A 16242-nucleotide genomic window follows, 5' to 3' on the forward strand; every position below is an offset into this window, starting at 1 on the left:
GTTCTAAAGGACTCTCAAAATGATATAAGTGAAGCATGAGAGATCAATTATTTCTATAAAATAGAACCACCGCCGTGCTCTAAAAGATATAAGCGAAGCACTAGAGCAAAAATTATCCAACTCAAAAGATATAAGTGAAGCACATAGAGTATTCTAATAAATTCCAATTCATGTGTGTCTCTCCCAAAAGGTGTGTAAAGCAAGGATGATTGAGGTAAACTAAAAGGCAAAGACTCAAATCATACAAGACGCTCCAAGAAAAACACATATCATGTGGCGAATAAAAATATAGCTCCAAGTAAAGTTACCAATGAACGAAGACAAAAGAGGGGATGCCTTCCGAGGCATCCCCAAGCTTAGGCTTTTGGTTGTCCTTGGATTTTACCTTGGGGTGCCTTGGGCATCCCCAAGCTTAGGCTCTTGCCACTCCTTGTTCCATAATCCATCAAATCTTTACCCAAAACTTGAAAACTTCACAACACAAAATTTAAAAGAAAATCTTCATGAGCTCCGTTAGTAAAGAAAACAAAACACCACTTCAAGGTACTGTAATGAAGTCATTCGTTATTTATATTGGTGTTAAACCTACTGTATTCCAACTTTTCTATGGTTCATAAACTCTATTACTAGCCATAGATTCATCAAAATAAGCAAACAACACACGAAAAACAGAATCTGTCAAAAACAGAACAGTCTGTAGTAATCTGTAGGTTTCGAATACTTCTGGAACCCCAAAAATTCTAAAATAAATTGCTGGACGTGAGTAATTTATCTATTAATCATCTGCAAAAGAATTAACTAAATATCACCCTCCAATTAAAAATGGCAGCAATTCTTGTGAGTGATAAAGTTTCTGTTTTTTACAGCAAGATCAAAAAGACTTTCCCCAAGTCTTCCCAACGGTTCTACTTGGCACAAACACGAATTAAACACAAAAAACACAACCAAAACAGAGGCTGGATAAATTATTTATTACTAAACATGAACCAAAATCAAGGAATAAAAATAAAATAGGGTTGCCTCCCAACAAGCGCTATCGTTTAACGCCCCTAGCTAGGCATAAAAGCAAGGATAGATCTAGGTATTGCCATCTTTGGTAGGCAATCCATAAGTGACTCTCATAATAGATTCATATGGTAATTTAATTTTTTTTCTAGGGAAGTGTTCCGTGCCTTTCCTTAATGTAAATTGGAATCTAACATTCCCTTCTTTCATATCAATAATTGCATCAATCGTTCTAAGGAAAGGTCTACCAAGAATAATAGGACATGAAGGATTGCAATCTATATCAAGAACAATGAAATCTACGAGCACATAATTCGTATTTGCAACAATAAGAACATCATTAATTTTTCCCATAGGTTTTTTAATAGTGGAATCCGCAAGGTCCAAGTTTAAAGAACAATCATCAAATTCACGGAAACCTAGCAAATCACACAAAGTTTTTGGGATCGTGGAAACACTAGCACCCAAATCACACAAAGCATAGCATTCATGATCTTTAATTTTTATTTTTATTGTAGGTTCCCACTCATCATAAAGTTTTCTAGGGATAAAAACTTCCAACTCAAGTTTTTCTTCATAAGATTGCATCAAAGCATCAACGATATGTTTAGTAAAAGCTTTATTTTGACTATAAGCATGAGGAGAATTTAGCACGGATTGCAACAAGGAAATACAATCTATCAAAGAGCAATTATCATAATTAAATTCCTTGAAATCCAAGATAGTGTGTTCATTGCTATTTAAAGTTTTGACCTCTCCAATCCCACTTTTATCAATTTTTGCATCAAGATCTAAAAACTCCGAATCATTGGGACGCCTTCTAACTAAAGTTGACTCTTCTCCAGTCCCATCATTATCAAGATTCATATTGCAAAACAGGGATTTAATAGGGGACACATCAATAACTTTTAGATCTTCATCTTTATTATCATGAAAACTAGAAGAACACACTTCCACAAAGCAATCTTTTTTAGCACGCATTCTAGCGGTTCTTTCTTTGCACTCATCAATGGAAATTCTCATGGATTTGAGAGACTCATTGATATCATGCTTAGGTGGAATAGATATAAGTTTCAAAGAATCAACATCAAGAGAAATTCTATCCACGTTCCTAGCCAACTCATCAATCTTAAGAAATTTTTCTTCAATCAAAGTATTGAAACTCTTTTGTGAACTAATAAATTCTTTAATATTGGATTCAAAATCAGAGGACATCTTATTGTAATTTCCATAAGAATTGTTGTAGGAATTACCATAATTATTAAAGGAATTACTAGGAAATGGCCTAGAATTAAAATTACCTCTATACGCATTGCTACCAAAATTGTTCCTACCAACAAAATTCACATCCATAGATTCATTATTATTCTCAATCAAAGTAGACAAAGGCATATCATTAGGATCAGCAGGGGCACTCTTATTAGCAAACAATTTCATAAGTTCATCCATCTTTCCACTCAAAACATTAATCTCTTCAATTGCATGCACCTTTTTACTAGTAGATCTTTCCGCGTGCCATCGAGAATAATTAACCATAATATTATCTAGGAGTTTGCTAGCTTCTACTAAAGTGATTTCCATAAAAGTGCCTCCCACGGCCGAATCTAAAAGATTTCTAGAAGCAAAATTCAATCCGGCATAAAATTTTTGTATAATCATCCATAAATTCAAACCATGTGTAGGGCAATTACGTATCATTAATTTCATCCTCTCCCAAGATTGTGCAACATGTTCATGATCAAGTTGCTTAAAATTCATAATATCGTTTCTAAGAGAGATGCTCTTAGCGGGAGGAAAATACTTAGAGATAAAAGCATCTTTGCACTTGTTCCATGAACCAATACTATTTTTAGGCAAAGACGAAAACCAAGCTTTATCACGATCTCTAAGGCCCCGTTCGATAGATCAGTTTTTTTGAAGTATTATGACAATAATGCAATTTTTCAAAATACCATGGTTTAATTTACTGTGAGCTGTTTGGCAACCATAAAAAACTGTAGTATCTATACCATGGTATTGTCAAAACCGTGGTATTTTCTCCGCATTAAAAAAAACCCTGGACCTCTTTTTTTAAAACAGAGCACACGAAGAAAACAAGACTGTTCGTTATCGCCTTCCTCGCTCCCAAGCCGTCACAGCCGCCCTGAAGATCGCCGGCCATGGGACAAGCCAAGAGAAGGCAATGGAAATAAAAATGGTTTCCTTCCTACTCCCACTTGCGCTTCTCTTCTCCTCATACATGATGTGCATTAGGTCAGCCCCCTAGACACCACATGCCCAGATTTCTCATGCCATGGTCGTGCACGCTGATGGCTACAACGCTAACTCCGAACACACTACTGGTTGAGCCTGCGCAGGCCCTTGTGAGCGATCATAGCCACACCGGCCTTGCATGCTTTCCATGCGATGCTCCCCAACATCGCCCCATGCCTCAACGCGCCGCGTTAGCAGCTGTCGGTCAAGCCGCAGCCAAGCCAGAGCAACGCCACGCGCTTCCATGCCATGTCGCTGATGCATAGCTTGCCGCCAAGTCTGTTTATGCATGGCTATTCAATTTGCAACCATTGGTCAGCTAAGATCGTGCATGTCTTGCGACTGCTATGAAATGGCTAGCTAGCTAATTTACGTCGTCCTAAACATGCTCCAGCCAAACACTGTCATAGTATTCCCAATACTACAAAATACTTTGATATGTCAAAACTATGGTTTCTAGGACCTATAGACAAAAATATTGCAGTTTTTCAATACTACAGTTTATGCAATACTTTGTTGTCAAACACACCCTAAGCGAAAACAAAAATAGCTTAAGTTTAACAATGTCATTATCCACATATTTCTTCTTTTGTATATCACACAAATAAACAAAGTTGTTTAGATGGGTAGCGGCATATTCACTAGGAAGGCCAGAAAACAGATCTTTCATGACAAGATTCAGCAAGGCAGTATTAATTTCACAAGATTCAGCATCGGTAAGAGGAGCAATCGGAGTGCTAATAAAATCATTATTGTTGGTATTGGCAAAGTCACACAATTTAGTATTATCTTGAGCCATCGTGACAAGCAAGCAATCCAACACACAAGCAAACAAGCGAAGAAAAGGTGAACGGAAAAGCGAGGGCGAAAGGAAAAGAGGGCGAATAAAACGACAAGGGTGAAGTGGGCGAGAGGAAAACGAGAGGCAAATGGCAAATAATGTAATGCAAAGGATAAGAGTTGTGATGGGTACTTGGTATGTCTTGACTTGGCGTAGATCTCCCCAGCAACGGCGCCAGAAATCCTTTTTGCTACCTCTTGAGCACTGCATTGGTTTTCCCTTGAAGAGGAAAGGGTGATGCAGCAAAGCAGCGTAAGTATTTCCCTCAGTTTTTGAGAACCAAGGTATCAATCCAGTAGGATACCACGCGCGAGTCACCTCGTACCTACACAAACAAATAAGAACCTCGCAACCAATGCGATAAAGGGGTTGTCAATCCCTTCATGACCACTTGCAAGAGTGAGATCTGATAGAGATAATAATAATAAGATAAATATTTTTAACATTTTTATGATATAGATTGGAAGTAAATATTGCAAAATAAAATAGATTGGAAACTTGTATGATGGAGAATAGACCCGGGGGCCGTAGGTTTCACTAGTGGCTTCTCTAAGGATAGCATAAGTATTACAGTGGGTGAACAAATTACTTTCAAGCAATTGATAGAAAAGCGAATAATTATGAGAATATCTAGGTATGATCATGTATATAGGCATCACGTCCGTGACAAGTAGACCGACTCCTGCCTGCATCTACTACTATTACTCCACACATCGACCGCTATCCAGCATGCATCTAGAGTATTAAGTTCATAAGAACAGAGTAACGCCTTAAGCAAGATGACATGATGTAGAGGGATAAACTCATGCAATATGATATAAACCCCATCTTTTTATCCTCGATGGCAACAATACAATACGTGTCGTTTCCCTTTCTGTCACTAGGATCGAGCACCGCAAGATTGAACCCAAAGCTAAGCACTTCTCCCATTGCAAGAATGGTCAATCTAGTAGACCAAACCAAACTGATATTTCGAAGAGACTTGCAAAGATAAACCAATCATACATAAAAGAATTCAGAGAATATTCAAATATTGTTCATAGATAATCTTGATCATAAACCCACAATTCATCGGATCTCGACAAACACACCGCAAAAAGAGTTACATCGAATAGATCTCCAAGAGAATCAAGGAGAACTTTGTATTGAGATCCAAAGAGAGAGAAGAAGCCATCTAGATACTAGCTATGGACCCGAAGGTCTAAGGTAAACTACTCGCACATCATTAGAGGGGCCATGGAGTTGATGTAGAGGCCCTCCGTGATCAATGCCCCCTCCGGCGGAGCTCCGGAAAAGGCCCCAAGATGGGATTTCTTGGGTACAGAAGGTTGCGGCGGTGGAAATAGGGTTTCGTGGTGCTCCTGGATGTTTTCGGGGTATATGAATATATATAGGAGGAAGAAGTAGGTCGGTGGAGCAACGAGGGGCCCACGAGGGGGGGCGCCCCCTGCCTCGTGGCCTCCTTGATTGTTTCTTTATGTCCACTCCAAGTCCCCTGGATCACGTTTGTTCCAAAAATCACGCTTCCGAAGGTTTCATTCCATTTGGACTCCGTTTGATATTCCTTTTCTGGGAACACTGAAATAGGCAAAAAAATACAACAATTTGGGCCGGGCCTCCGGTTAATAGGTTAGTCCCAAACATAATATAAAAGTGTAAAATAAAGCCCATTAACATCTAAAACAGATAATATAATAGCATGGAACAATCAAGAATTATAGATACGTTGGAGACGTATCAGTTGCGGTTGCCGGGACATCCGCCACAGCAGGGGCGGGGATTTTGACGTTCCTGTCGGGGTTTGCTCTGGTGCTATCTGCTCCACATCTATCGAGAACAACTCCATCATTGGTGAATTATGTAAGTATATTGAACTCAACATTGCTACTCGGTTGCCCATATTTTATTAGATTACAATGCTAGGGTCATAGGACTAGATTGATTTTGCAGATTGTGTACCAATTAGATTGTATTTTAGCACTGATAATAGCATCAGACAATTTTCTTCGATTAGATTTTAGCACTCATTGTGCATTGCTAAGATAATAGCAATGTGCATATCTAGATTGTTCATCGTTAGGATCATAACAATGTGCATTGCCAGATTGTGCACTAATCAAATTGATGTGCATTGCTAGACAGTGCACTGATTCATAGCAATGTGTAGTGCTAGATCGTGCACTAATCAAACAATATTTACTGCTTAGTTTACATGCATAGCTAGATATGATTCGCTGTACGTGTGCAGTGCTAGATTGTGCACTGATCAAAGCAATGTGCATTGCTCTACACTGATCATAGCAATGTGCACCGCTTAGTTTATGTGCATTGCTAGATATGCTTCATTGTGCTTGTGCGTTGCTTTGTTCATGCGCTTCAACGTAGCATCATAGCAATGTACAATTATAGATTTGCTCCATTTGGTTTGCACTATGATGCTTAGCTATATCTACTTACTAACAAGGTGATAAAAAGATGGATGTCATGGAGTCAGGGGTTGCCATTCACCACATGGCGTTGAGGACGTCATCCCGCACAACCGGTGGACACTGAAGCCCAGGGTGTCGGGGAGGAAGTAGGCTATGGAGCTACCTCTTCCCAAGTGGGGCCGCTAACCAACGTTGGGGCACAAGCACATATAATCATTGCCACATCGGTTCTATGTGTAGATCAACGATGACACTGCCTTCCTTTTTGTCCAAGGGATTTCTAGAAGTCCCTGTGGACCTGGCTCCACATCCCCTTCCCCGGTCCATGATGGTGGTCGCTTGGCACTGGTGTGAGACTTGAGTGCATGTGTTGGAGTTTGGCGACCATGTGGTGAGGTGGAAGCCGGCGACATCATCGTCTTCAATCTCAACACTTTGGGCTTCAACATGTGGCAACTTCGCCGTCAACGGTACCGTTGCGTTAGGCATGACCAAGTGGAATACTTCCAAGAACTTTCTCAACTAAGCAATAGTAGCCTAAGTATTGTGTTTGCCGAAAACTGTTCATATTTTGATCAGTGAACACCACCTGCCCCTGCTATCTTAAAATAGCTTCCATTGTGTTAATGTTAGTATCACGTGATTAGGGGTTTCAACCCCTAATGTTAATGGTGTGCATGTTGGTATTAATGTGTTTTTCTTATCTTGTCTTCAAATCATGTTGTTTAGGGGGGATGCTTCTTAGTGTGTTATCGAGTGGTAAGGTCACCATATTTGAAGGAGTAAGCTGAACAATATTTGGACACAATCAAACTCATGTGCTTTCCATCTGCTCGCTCTAAAACCATTGATGTAGGTGATGAAACAACACGCAGAATAATCTTCAGTGATACGATACGGGCTAACACACACAATGCATAACATGGCCGAAGCATCGTATCAGCCCAGCCAGGCTTCAACCGGGAAGCAGATACAGGAGGCTCAAAATCCATGCAATCACGCACTATAGTGCATGCATGATCTGCAATATACATAGATGCTATATATTCTTAAAGTTTTAAGTTATTACAATTTCGAGGATGTAAGAGCATTTTCAATCGAACAGGGCTAATTTGATCCATTATAGGTCTGTGAACATGCCTGTGAAGTGTCCGCACATACAACAACACTCCTCATTTTTTCTAATTTTCTAGAAAAATGCATAAGATTGATAGGGATCAAAATAGAAAAGGTAAAGAGAGGCAAAAGAAAAGGAGAAAGTGATCGGAGTGAGCTGAACGTGGTGAGCTATTCATACACCCCATTTTCTCTCCACACATGAGTTGAGTTTGAGGTTTGGGGGCATCTCGGACATATGTGGACGATTTAGGAGTTTGATTGGTTGGCGTTTTTCATTTTCTCTCATGTTTGAGTATTGTTCGTGTTGTCCGCTCAAGCACCACTTAAGCTACTATGCTCCCTAATTATAGAGCTCTCCTATTCGGTTGATATTTCAATATTCAAGGAGCTCTCTCATTTAATTCTTTAATTTTTTTAATTCACTATGTTCCCTAATTTTAGAGATTTTTAAATTTGGTCCTTGGTTTTGACAGAGTCAACGATTTCTAAATGAGCTCTCTCATTCATTTTTTAAATTTACTATGCTCTTAATTTTGGAGCTTTCCCATTCGTTTGAGGTGATCAATTTTGAGATTGGTTCACGATTTTGGTCGGATCAACTATTCTTAAGGAGCTCTCTCATTCAACTGAGATGTTTAATTTTGAATTTGTTTCACTATTTTGACTGGGTCAACGTTCTTTCAAGTCAATTAGCAACAATCGGTCTGTAAAAACACATCAATCTGGCGCACCCTCTCGCCACCTAGAAAAAATAAATAACAACATGTGAGGACAACTCTAATCGATCCCCTAAAAAATAAAGGAGGATCTGACGGAGTAAACCCTTAGAGAAGTATTTTTACTCCACTAAGATTTGGCAGGACCTAGCCGATCCCCTATATATAATGGAGTAATTTTTTGCTTTTTCTAACGTTATGCAATTGCAGTATACATTCCAACTACATATTAGGACACATATAGAAACTAAATATAAATATGAATGTTCAAGCAAATCATGAATATAGTTTACAGACCAAATTCAAAGTTTACAAACCGAATTATTCAAATTTAAACACACTGATGGTCCATGTGTAGCAAATAACATGTGAAAGAACAACTAGGAAGCGCTATGAAGTTGCCAATGATGCTGAACAAAATCTTCTTGGAGCCGAGCATGAACTTGTCAGTTCTCGATCCTGCGTTGCTCTTCATGGAATGCCATGATCCTATTTATATCATACTCTGGCTCAATCGGAGCCCCGTTGGTGATGTACCGAAAGTTCTCAGGCATATCTCTCTGGTCTTCAATGATCATGCTATGCAATATGATGCAACAAGTCATCTGTCACAGAACCTTGGAGCTCCAGTACTCGGCAGGGCCACGAACAATTGCAATGCACTTCTAAAGCACACCGAAGGCTCTCTTCGTATCTTTCCTAGCAGCTTCTTGACATTGGGCAAAATGAATATTTTTGTTACCTTATGGATGCGGAATTGTTTTGGCCCATGGTGGATGATGCCATCCGTCGAACATCATCATTGAAAATCATGCCTAAACGGTTTCAGAGTCTTCGTCTTCTTCTTCCTCTTCGGATGACGACGAATCCTCGAAGACTATCTCCCTCAACCTCTTCATCTACAATTCGAACGACTTGGTTCAATCCAAACGGCTCGGTTAAAAAAGAAATGTACAAAAAAACTCAACTAGACAAACCGTCGAATACTTGCGGTGCGGTGTGGTGCACCGGCCGGCCAACGTTGTTTAGACCAAAGCGGCGACACGTGGGAATGACCTGCAGTGGTGCGCAAGCAAGGTCATATGCGGCGGCCAACGAAAAATGAAGAAGATTCGAAGCAATCCGGCGAATTGGCTCTGGCGACGAAGTTTCACCTTGATTCCGCCGACGGCAATGGGGGCCAAACGGGCTTGGCGTCGGGGGCCAAGGTAGGCAAGAGGTAGAGACGGGGCCGGCCGGCGGTCGCCGGGAGGTGTGCCGGCGAAGAGACAGTGGCAGGTGGTGAGGCGAGAGAGAGGCTCCACATTTACTCTCAGCAATAGCGGCCGAGTAAATTTAGGGACGGAATAGGTGGTGGAGGATAAATTTTCCTCCACTAACCGTTTTAGGGGATCAGCCAGGTGTCGGTTAGAGGAGTAAAACCAATCTTTTTACTCCTCCGAATGGGGATCTGTTAGAAATGCCTGTCACTCTATCAATTATACTCCTTTCGTTCCTATATACAAGTCTTTTTAGAGATTCCAATATAAACTACTCCCGCCGTCTCATAATATAAAAGCATTTTTGACATTACACTAGTGTCAAAAACACTCTTATATTATAAGACGGAGGGAGTACATACAGAGCAAAATAAGTGAGTACTATATTACGTGCGCCACCATCGCAACAAAATACCCACATAAATGAGTTACTCCCACCATAAGAAATATAAAAGCATATAGATCACTATTTTATTGATCTAAACGCTCTTATATTTGTTTAAAGAGAGAGTAAATAACAGATAACACAAAATGTTGCTAAAAAACAGATAACACAAAATCACACTGTCAAAAGGCCCATCGAAACATAATATTATAAAAAATATCCGTCCGTACTCATATAAATTGAGGAGAAAAATCAACACGTATGCGTCAAATTATTTTTTATCACGAAGCATATGTATCCATATGCCACCATTGTACGTGCCCTAATATAATCAATATTCTCATGACAATTCGTAGTTCTACAATGAAATCATTTGTCTGACAGAAAAATGGCTAAATCCGATTCCTCCATCTCTCTGATCGTGCGGTAGGCAATCCTTATCATATCCAGTCATCAAGAACGCACAACGACTAGTCGTAGCGCACACACACATACAATAACTCCTTGTATAAAAAACCAACAGCGGTGGCAGCTCTCTTTCCCAGGTGAGCCAGCCAGCGAGTGCGCCACCACCACAACCCAGATCTCCGCCTCGCCGGCTGGCCACCCCCACCCCCACAACCACCATGCGGAGCACCGGCCCGGCCGCTACCGCGACGGTGACGCGGGTGGCGCAGAGGGTGGTGGCCCCGTCGGCGCCCACGCCCGGCGGCGAGCTCCCGCTCTCCTGGCTCGACCGCTACCCCACGCAGCGCGCGCTCATCGAGTCCCTCCACGTCTTCAAGGGCCGCGCCGGCGACGATGCCGCCGAGTCCCCGGTCAGGGCCATCGAGCGCGCGCTGGCCGCCGCGCTCGTGAGCTACTGCCCCATCGCCGGCCGGCTCGCGCTGTCCGACGGCGGCGAGCTGGTCGTGGACTGTACCGGCGAGGGCGTGTGGTTCGTGGAGGCCACCGCGAGCTGCACCCTCGAGGAGGTGGACTACCTCGAGTACCCGCTCATGGTGCCCAAGGACGAGCTGCTGCCGCACCCCACCTACCCCGCCTCCGACCCGCTCGCCGAGGACTCCGTAATCCTTCTAGTCCAGGTAACAATTTAGCAGCAAGATTGCAGAAAAAATCCCCATTTTTGGGTCCGTCCGGCGTGCGTGCGTTCTGGAACCTTTGGTTCTTCCACCAAGTCAACGGCATGGGTAGCAATGGCGCTTAGTAATCGCTCGGCCCATTCCGCAATGCAGGTCACGCAGTTCGCGTGCGGCGGCTTCGTGGTCGGGTTCCGGTTCAGCCACGCCGTGGCGGACGGGCCCGGCGCGGCGCAGTTCATGTCGGCGATGGGCGAGATCGCGCGCGGGCGCGCGGCGCCGTCGCTGGCGCCGGCGTGGGGCCGCGAGGCGATCCCGAGCCCGCCGGCCGCGCCCGTGGGCCCGCTCCCGGTGCCGACGGAGCTCCGGCTGCAGTACCTGGCCATGGACATCTCCACCGACTACATCGACCACTTCAAGGCCCGGTTCCTGGAGGAGACGGGGCACCGGTGCAGCGCGTTCGAGGTGCTGATCGCCAAGGCGTGGCAGGCCCGCACCCGCGCCGCCGGGTTCGCGAGGGGCTCCCCGGTGCACGTGTGCTTCGCCATGAACGCGCGGCCCGCGCTCCGGCCCCGCGCGCTGCCGGACGGGTTCTACGGCAACTGCTACTACATCATGCGCGTGTCGGCGGCGGCGGAGGCCGTGTCGGAGGCGCCGCTGAACGAGGTGGTCCGGCTGATCCGCGAGGGCAAGAAGCGGCTCCCGTCCGAGTTCGCGCGGTGGAGCCGCGGCGAGGCGGGCGGCGGCGGCGAGGCGGGCGGCGACGGCGACCCGTACCGCATCACGTCGGACTACCGGACGCTGCTGGTGTCGGACTGGTCGCGGCTGGGGTTCGCGGAGGTGGACTACGGGTGGGGCGCCCCCGTGCACGTGGTGCCGCTCACCAACCTGGACTACATCGCGACGTGCATCCTGGTGCGCCCCTCCGCGCACAAGCCCGGCGCGCGCCTCATCACCCAGTGCGTCGCCGCCGACGGCGTCGACGCCTTCCACCGCGACATGATGCGCCTCGACTGACCGGTTGGCGCCGTCGCCAACGGCCAGTAGTCGTCTGCCGGAGGGCAGAGGAGAATATTCCACCGCAACACCACGATACATACATAAAATACGTGTTGTATTGTTTGATTTATTCGATTAAATTCTTTGTTTTTTTGCCGGGATTCGACTGAATTCGCTTTGCCAGTTAAGTTAGGATTACATGTTCGTCGTCGTCGTCGTTGTTGCTTGTGGGAGGTTGTGAATGAGTGTGAGAGAGGAGCTGTGGTGATCGGGACGTCGGGTTGGCGGGGAGCCGCTGTCTCCTCCCGCCAAAGCAAAGCAGGCGTAAAGCAGGTCGTTTGTCACTCGGCACCGGCTTCATCTTCATCCGTGTCGTGCAGTACGATGCGTTGCGTGCCGGTCAGGCATCGCAATCTCGGTCCGTTAATCCCCAGTAGCGTGCGTCGTGCGTGGGGTTAAAAGTTGTGCTTCGCTTTGCTTGTGGAGGTGGTCGAACACTTGAACTTGACGATGATTGGCAGGCGTGTGTGTGCTGGTTTATTCGGCGATTCGGTTCGGTGGTTGGACGAAGAAGCCCTTGCTGGTGTTCCTTCCTTCCAGAAGTGCCTGGCTGGCTGGTGCTGGTAGCATCTCTCGGCAATGTGCTGCGTGCTGTGTCTCGTTTTGTTTGGCCAAGTTCGGCACTGCCAGCTTAAACCCCGCCTTTCCGGGCGCGAGAATTGACGGGTACCCAACCCAACTGCCCTCGGACCTCCCGTCTCTGTCGGTGCGGTGCGGTGCGGTGCGCATGTGCCTGCTCTGCTCAACAGAGGCCGTAGGTTTGTCCACCCAACAGAAAAAAGAGAAGAAAAACAGAGCCCGCAGGGACGCGTGCTCGCTGTTGCTTTTTCTGTGCCGTGTACTACTTGTCGCAGTGTAACGTTCGGCGACACGCGGGGCGGCGTCAGAGAAACCCGAGGAACGTCACGTAAGAGCATCTCCGGGAGGCGCTAAAAATCGTCTCTAAAGACCGAGCCCCATGTCGCTCCCTGTGTGCGGCCCGGGCGCTAACCCTTAGCCGTCGGGCACCGCCGCCACCCATCCGCCCCTCCTCCCCCGCCGCCGCCGGCGAGCGCCGCCCGGGCAAAGCCTGTGTGGTGTCGGCGGCGGCGGGCTCTTCCACTGCCGCTCGCGAGGTGGGCTGCGCAGGGCAGTTGCGCCAAGCAGAGGAGGCAGGCGCGAGGCGCTGCGGCGTGTGGCTGTGCGCGCGCCGGCGCTGCTCGGCACGCCATGGCGGAGGGGTGGTTAGCGCGCGCGCCTCTGGCGCGAGGAGGAGGCAGGTCGCGGCGTAGGATCCGTGGGCGTGCGAGGTCTCCAGCCCGCGCGGATCTGGCGTCTCGAGGGCGCTCGCTCTGGCGGGGTGACCGCGTCAGGAGGAGCGGCTTGGCTGCGTAGGGAGGCGCCGTGCTCGCGCGTCGGGGATCCGGATCTGGCGCCTGGATGCCGCCCCATGGCTCTGGCGGCCCGGATCTGGTGTGCTGGGGCGTTGGCGGCTGGGCCCGCGCATGGGAGCTCCGCAGGCAACAGGGCTCGATCTGGTTTCTGCTGGCTGTGCGGGCGAGGTTGTGGGAGATGAATGGCACCTCGCCTGGTGTTGCATCCTTCTTCTTGGTGGTTCGGTGAGCTCGATGCTGCTTCGGGTGGGAGGCCGTGATGGTGGTGGCTGGAGGGAGAGGAATGGCCTTGCTGCGGGTGTTGCATCCTTCGTCGGGAGATGAATGGCTGGTAGGCGTTGCATCCTCGAGGAGATGAATGGCGTGGTGCTTGGTTGCATCCTTCCGATGGGAGACGAATGACGCCGCTAGGGGTTGCATCCTCCGTCCAGTGGGGGTGTGGATGCAAGGTTGGAAGCACGTCGAGCTCGTCGAGGAGGTGCGGTTAGCCGTGGAGGTAGGAATAGTGGTCGAGCTCGTCGGGGAGGTGCGGTTAGCCGTGGAGACAGGGATAGTGCTTCGTTGTGTAGGCTGATCGGATCCATGGTTCGGGCTATGTAGGTGAGACTGCCGGCGAAAGTCGTGAAAGTGCGTTATATCGACTAGAGGGGGGTGAGTAGGCGATTTTTACAAAATTCTTCACTGAGGAATTTGCCGGTGAGGAAATTGCTTAGCGAAGAACTACTAGCAGCGGAATAAGTACTCAAAAGTAAACATAACAGAATACAAGCATAGTCATCATGATGAAATGAAGACATGCACAGAGTACAGGAAGCGTAATCACAGGATAACACAGGACGAAGACAAATAAACTGAAGAAATTGAACTGAGGAAATTGAGAAAGTCTTCAGACAAATTCTTCAAACACAGATATAAACAAACACACAGCACAGTTATGAGGAAATGAAAGAGTTGAGGAAATAGAACCAGTAAGCTCGGTGAAGACAATGATTTGGTAGACCAGTTCCAACTGCTGTCTCAGTTGTACGTCTGATTGGAGCGGCTGAGTATTTAAACTCGAGGACGCACAGTCCCGGACACCCAGTCAAGGACACTTAGTCTAAGACACCCAGTCCTCACCGTATTCTTCTTGAACTAAGGTCACACAGACCTCGTCCAATCACTCGTGGTAAGTCTTCAGGCGACTTCCAAACCTTCAGAAACTTGGTCACTCGGCGATCCACAATTCCTCTTGCATGCTCTAGATCATGACGCCTAATCGTCTGGAAGAAGCACAGTCTTCAAAGGTAACAAGCGTCGGATCCACTCATGATCAATCTCTTCAGTGATGCTCAATCACTTGGGGTTTGTAGGTGTTTGGGTTTTGGGTTTTTGGTTTTTCCTCACTTGATGATTTTCGCTCAAAGTCCTCGGAGGATGGGTTGCTCTCAAATGACAAGTGTCAGTTTCTCTCGGAGCAGCCAACCAGCTAGTGGTTGTAGGGGGCGGCTATTTATAGCCTAGGGAGCAGCCCGACATGATAAGACATAAATGCATTTCAATGATATGACCGTTAGGTGGATAGATATTTTGGGACAGCTGGCGCATAGCACAGCAACGGTCGGAATTTTGAGTAGCAAAATCCTCAGGGCTATCATGTTCCTCACTGTGTAGGCAATCCGCACTGGCAAATTCCTAACTCCTCAGTCAGGACAAATTTCTCAGAGACCAGAAGAACTTCGTCTCTGTCACTGAAGAAATTGACTGAACTGTATGAGATTTCCAATGGCTTCATTCGAAGGGATTGGTAGGTGTAGGATTTTGAGTTGAGCATCACATGGAAATTTTTCCTTAGTATTTCCTCGACCCTCTTTAACAGTACGGTGTTTCCTATGACTCAAGAAAGAGAAAAACAAAATAATGAACACGAAAGTCTTCAAGCTTCATATTTCTCGCATGAATATCAAGTCTTCACGGACACACCAATTTCTTCACTTTCAAAGTCTTCATGAAAGTCTTCAGAAATACCAAAATCTTCAGTCGAAGATATTCATTTTTAGGGGTCGACTTTTCCTGTAAATATCAAACTCCTCATAGACTTATAGACCTGTGTACACTCACACACGCATTAGTCCCTTAACCTATAAGTCTTCAATACACCAAAATCACTAAGGGGCACTAGATGCACTTACAATCTCCCCCTTTTTGGTGATTGATGACAATATAGGTTAAGTTTTCAACGGGGATAAACATATGAAGTGTAAATACTGATATTGAGGAATTTTATTGCAAGATATAGAAGAACTCCCCCTGAAGATGTGTATAGTGAGGAATTTGCTTTTGAAGCAATGCACACTTGAAGAGTTGAATCATGGAGATCTCCCCCTATATCTTGTAATTCATACACGCATTTAACATATAATGTGAAGAATTTGAAATGCATGATGAAATATGGTGCCTGATGAAATTCAGCATGCGTGCAATAATATTAACGAGGAATTAGCATGCAGAATAGTGCATCAAGAGTATCAGAGCACAGTGCATCAAAAGTATCAGAGCACCATCGGGTTTAAGATTACAACTCGATCCAATAAAGTTTCAGAAGAACGAGAGTTGTATCTTAGCAAAAAAACGCCCATATAATAGACCCGCTTGAAGACTAACTCATATTTCTCCCCCTTTGTCATCGAATGACCAAAATGATCGAAAATGAGGACTAACACCCCTGAAGATAATCATGTTGAT

At 45.8% G+C, this 16242-nt stretch overlaps 1 protein-coding gene across 1 annotated transcript; it reads left to right on the forward strand.

Moving 5' to 3' along the window:
- Positions 1–10470: 10470 nt before the first annotated feature.
- LOC147960412 (acyl transferase 7-like) lies at positions 10471–12241 on the forward strand. The gene is made up of 2 exons (XM_087534479.1): positions 10471–11092; positions 11243–12241. Exons 1-2 carry the CDS (start codon positions 10634–10636, stop codon positions 12101–12103), a joined length of 1320 nt encoding a protein of 439 aa, XP_087390605.1. The 5' UTR covers positions 10471–10633; the 3' UTR covers positions 12104–12241.
- Positions 12242–16242: the final 4001 nt, after the last annotated feature.

Source organism: Triticum urartu, chromosome 7A (assembly GCF_056163025.1).
Source record: "Triticum urartu cultivar PI428250 chromosome 7A, HENAU_Tu73, whole genome shotgun sequence".
NCBI lineage: Eukaryota > Viridiplantae > Streptophyta > Magnoliopsida > Poales > Poaceae > Triticum > Triticum urartu.